At 62.4% G+C, this 2,703-nt stretch overlaps 1 protein-coding gene across 1 annotated transcript in view; it reads left to right on the forward strand.

Annotated features, from left to right (window-relative positions):
- Positions 1-2,064, forward strand: part of ACTG2 (actin, gamma 2, smooth muscle, enteric) — a 2,712-nt gene extending 648 nt beyond the window's left edge. Inside the window, exons 4-8 of the mRNA XM_019470640.1 lie at positions 634-718; positions 822-983; positions 1,077-1,268; positions 1,504-1,685; positions 1,796-2,064. Of these exons, the coding sequence (XP_019326185.1) occupies positions 634-718; positions 822-983; positions 1,077-1,268; positions 1,504-1,685; positions 1,796-1,939 (765 nt within the window). The 3' untranslated portion in view covers positions 1,940-2,064. The remainder of the gene's footprint in view (positions 1-633; positions 719-821; positions 984-1,076; positions 1,269-1,503; positions 1,686-1,795) is intronic.
- The last annotated feature ends 639 nt before the right edge of the window (positions 2,065-2,703 follow it).

Below are 2,703 nucleotides of genomic sequence, written 5' to 3' on the forward strand. Positions count from 1 at the left end.
CCAGAGGCACCCCTCAACCCCAAGGCCAACCGGGAGAAGATGACCCAGGTAAGGCGCTGCGGGACCCCCGGGGATGGGGACGGACCCGCTGAAACCGCAGGAAGGGCTGGAGGATTCGGGGGGCTCGCGAGCCAGGAGGGGCCGGCGCGGCGGGGAGGAGCGGGCAGCGGGGTGAAGCTTTAATAAGGGCAGAGCTCGCGGCAGCGTGCTCACGTGGACCCGCGGGTTTCTCTGCAGCACGTGGACCCGCGGGGCTTGCCACACAACGCGCTGACCCACGTTTTTTCCACGCAGTGCACAGACCCACGTGATTTTCTGTGCAACGCCATGACTCGCGTTTCCACGCGATGCATTGACCCACGTTTTTTCCACACAACGCGCTGGCCCACGTGTTCTTCAGTGCGACGCAGCGATCCATGTGTGGCTCTGTGCAATGCATTGACCCGCATGTCCGTGCAATGCAATGATCCGCCTATTTTTTTCCATGCAACGCCAACGATCCACCTATTTTTCCATGCAATGCACTGACCTTGTCTCTCCGGGAAGGCACAGTCCCCGTGCGTTGGGGTGGGATGTCACTGGGGACCCCCATGCCCCCCCTTAACCCGCTGCCCCTCTCGCCCTCCCTCCCAGATCATGTTCGAAACCTTTAACGTCCCCGCCATGTACGTCGCCATCCAAGCCGTCCTCTCCCTCTACGCCTCCGGCCGCACGACCGGTGAGTAGGACACGCGGCATCCACCGCCCGGGGACCATCCGTGATGGGGAAGGGATCAAGCTGGCTTCGAGCCCCCTCCCTCACCTTCCTTCCCCCTTCCCAGGCATCGTCCTCGACTCCGGGGATGGCGTCACCCACAACGTGCCCATCTATGAGGGCTACGCTCTGCCCCACGCCATCATGCGTCTCGACTTGGCCGGCCGTGACCTCACCGACTACCTCATGAAGATCCTCACCGAGAGGGGCTACTCCTTTGTCACCACCGGTACAGGGTTGGGGAGGGAGGTACGGGGTGACGGGGGACCCCGTGGTGCCGCTGCGGCTCCGGGTTGAGCCTGTTCGCCATCGTCTCCTGCAGCCGAGAGGGAAATCGTGCGTGACATCAAGGAGAAGCTCTGCTACGTGGCCCTTGACTTTGAGAACGAGATGGCCACGGCCGCCTCCTCCTCCTCGCTGGAGAAGAGCTACGAGCTCCCTGACGGGCAGGTCATCACCATCGGGAACGAGCGTTTCCGCTGTCCCGAGACCCTCTTCCAACCCTCCTTCATTGGTGAGCCCACCCCGAATTGTCCTGGCTGTCCCCTAGGTGGTTGCCCGCCATCCCTACCACCCTACCAGCGGGCAACCAGCTACCATGGGTGCCCCACAGAGGCGTTTCGGGGCTCCCCCAAGCTCTTTTCACCCCAAACGGGGGGACAAACCCATGGGTGACCCCATGGCTCTTTTGGGGGGCCCTGAGGAGGCATGGGTGGGGTCAGGGTGCTGACAGCCCCCTTCCACCCCAGGCATGGAGTCAGCCGGCATCCATGAGACGACCTACAACTCCATCATGAAGTGCGACATCGACATCCGCAAGGACCTCTACGCCAACAACGTGTTGTCCGGCGGCACCACCATGTACCCTGGCATCGCCGACCGCATGCAGAAGGAAATCACGGCGCTGGCTCCCAGCACCATGAAGATCAAAGTAGGTGGTGGTGGTGGGAAAACCATGGCAACCAACGCCCCAAATCCTCTCCCGGTGCAGGTTTGGGGTGGGGATCAAGGGGTGCATCCTAACGGTTCATGTCTCGGCAGATCATCGCCCCGCCGGAGCGGAAGTACTCAGTGTGGATCGGTGGCTCCATCCTGGCGTCCCTCTCCACCTTCCAGCAGATGTGGATCAGCAAACCCGAGTACGACGAGGCCGGACCCTCCATCGTCCACCGAAAATGCTTCTAAGCCCCCTCCCAGTCCTGTGGTGGTCCCCCCGGCCCGGGCTGGGGCACCCCGCTCCTCCTCGGTCCCCGCTGCGCCTCCCCGACACCCACTGCGCATTAAAGCCTTTTCTCCAGGCTCTGCCCCTTTTCTGGGAGATTTGGGGGCGTTGGGGGGTGAGAGGGGTTGGGGGGGAGCTGAGGGTAATGGGGGGAGTGATGGGGGAGCCCCAACCTCACGTTGTTGCCCATAATCCCGTGTCGGTGCCCCCGATGTCATGGTGATGCCCTCGACCCTGCCTTGATGCCTCCAACCCTGCGTCAATGCCTTTGACCTCATGCTGTTGCCTCCAACCCTGTGTCGATGCCTCCAAACCCATGTCGATGCCCTGGACCCCATGTTGGTGCCCCCAATGTCGTGTTGGTGTCCCTGACCCCATGTTGGTGCCCTTGACCTCATGTTGGTGCCCCCGCCCCCGTGTTGGTGCCCCCAACGTCACATCGACGCCCTCAACCCCGTGTCGATGCCCCCAACCCCGTGTCGATGCACCTGACCCAATGTTGTTGCCCCCAACCCCATGCTGATGCCTCCAACGCTGTGTTGATGCCCTTGACCTCTTGATGGTGTCCCCAACCCTGTGTTGATGCCCTTGACTCCATGTTGATGCCCCCAACCCCATGTTGATGACCTTGACCTCATGCTGGTGCCCCCAACCCCATGTCAACGCCCTTGACCCCATGTTGGTGTCCCCGCCCCCATATTGATACCCCCGCCCCCATATTGGTGCC

This window comes from Aptenodytes forsteri, unplaced genomic scaffold, assembly GCF_000699145.1.
Source record: "Aptenodytes forsteri isolate BGI_AS27 unplaced genomic scaffold, ASM69914v1 Scaffold127, whole genome shotgun sequence".
Classification (NCBI taxonomy): Eukaryota; Metazoa; Chordata; class Aves; order Sphenisciformes; family Spheniscidae; genus Aptenodytes; species Aptenodytes forsteri.